At 50.4% G+C, this 1,747-nt stretch overlaps 1 protein-coding gene across 3 annotated transcripts in view; it reads right to left on the bottom strand.

The window, feature by feature from the left end:
- Positions 1 to 1,173: 1,173 nt before the first annotated feature.
- The window catches only part of LOC144489477 (RING finger protein 112-like), a 4,210-nt gene continuing 3,636 nt past the window's right edge, over positions 1,174 to 1,747 (bottom strand). For 2 of the 3 annotated variants that reach the window (XM_078207343.1, XM_078207344.1), the window contains exon 4: positions 1,337 to 1,689. In XM_078207343.1, the coding sequence (XP_078063469.1) occupies positions 1,366 to 1,689 (324 nt within the window). In that variant the 3' untranslated portion in view covers positions 1,337 to 1,365. Of the gene's footprint in view, positions 1,690 to 1,747 lie in introns of all 3 variants that reach the window. The other variant, XM_078207342.1, reaches the window with a different exon arrangement.

The following is a 1,747-nucleotide window of genomic DNA, read 5'->3' as shown; positions in this document are numbered from 1 at the left end:
ATTGTAGATAGAGAGAGAGAGAGAGTGAGAGGGATTGGAGATGGACGGAGAGAGAGGGATTGGAGATGGACGGAGAAAGAGGGATTGGAGATGGAGAGAGAGAGAGACAGGGATTGGAGATGGAGAGAGAGGGGGACTGGAGATGGAGGGAGAGAGGGATTGGAGATGGGGAGAGAGAGACAGGGATTGGAGATGGAGAGAGAGAGACAGGGATTGGAGATGGAGAGAGAGAGAGAGTGAGAGGGATTGGAGATGGAGAGAGAGGGAGGGATTGGAGATGGAGAGAGAGGGGGACTGGAGATGGAGAGAGAGAGATTGGAGATGGAGAGAGAGAGGGATTGGAGATGGAGAGAGAGAGAGATAGAGAGAGTGAGAGGGATTGGAGATGGAGAGAGAGACAGGGATTGGAGATGGAGAGAGAGAGAGACAGGGATTGGAGATGGAGGGAGAGAGGGATTGGAGATGGAGAGAGAGAGGGATTGGAGATGGAGAGAGAGGGGGACTGGAGATGGAGAGAGAGAGAGAGATTGGAGATGGAGAGAGAGAGGGATTGGAGATGGAGAGAGAGGGAGGGATTGGAGATGGAGAGAGAGGGAGGGATTGGAGATGGAGAGAGAGGGGGACTGGAGATGGAGAGAGAGAGAGAGATTGGAGATGGAGAGAGAGAGGGATTGGAGATGGAGAGAGAGAGATAGAGAGAGTGAGAGGGATTGGAGATGGAGAGAGAGCGGGATTGGAGATGGAGAGAGAGAGGGATTGGAGATGGAGAGAGAGAGAGGGAGGGATTGGAGATGGACAGAGAGAGTAAGAGGGATTGAAGATGGAGAGAGAGAGGGAGAGAGAGATTGGAGATGGAGAAGGAGGAGAGAGATTGGAGATGGAGAGAGAGAGGGATTGGAGATGGAGAGAGAGAGAGGGAGGGATTGGAGATGGACAGAGAGAGAGGGAGGGATTGGAGATGGACAGAGAGAGTGAGAGGGATTGAAGATGGAGAGGGAGAGAGAGGGAGAGAGACATTGGAGATGGAGAAGGAGGAGAGAGATTGGAGATGGAGGAGGAAGCCACTGTTGAGTGGGAATGAGAGAGAAGCAGTTGCAGGGATTTGGATATATGAGGATTAAGGAGCACTGGTAATGTTGGTTAACGCAGTAAGAAGTCTCACAACACCAGGTTAGAGTCCAACAGGTTTATTTGGTAGCAAATGCCATTAGCTTTCGGAGCGCTGCTCCTTCGTCAGATGGAGTGGAAATGTGCTCTCAAACAGGGCACAGAGACACAAAATCAAGTTACAGAATACTGATTAGAATGCGAATCTCTACAGCCAGCTAGATCTTAAAGATACAGACAATGTGGGTGGAGAGAGGGTTAAACACAGGTTAAAGAGATGTGTATTGTCTCCAGACAGGACAGCCAGTGAGATTCGGCAAGTCCAGGAGGCAGGTGAAGGCAGGTTAGTGACATTCCCAAGCGGTGTTTACTCACTAGGTTCTGGAGTCTCCGAAGGAGATAGTTGAGTAGGAATGACTTTCCCTTCCTCTCCTGTCCAATGATGGATAACAGACACACCGGATGATCCTTCACATCGTCTCTCAGAAAGCAGCTTTCCAAAACACCCTCGTCAACCTGCATGGAACCCTTAGTGTCAAATGTCACCAACTGCCAGGGCTCACCCAACTCACCTCCCCGAGCCTGCACAAAGAAAAGAGATAAACGCAGTTCCAGATAGGGGAAAGGACAGTGTATCTAA

Source organism: Mustelus asterias, unplaced genomic scaffold (assembly GCF_964213995.1).
Source record: "Mustelus asterias unplaced genomic scaffold, sMusAst1.hap1.1 HAP1_SCAFFOLD_2225, whole genome shotgun sequence".
In the NCBI taxonomy this organism is placed as follows: Eukaryota; Metazoa; Chordata; class Chondrichthyes; order Carcharhiniformes; family Triakidae; genus Mustelus; species Mustelus asterias.
This window is presented reverse-complemented; position numbering and strand designations above follow the sequence as displayed.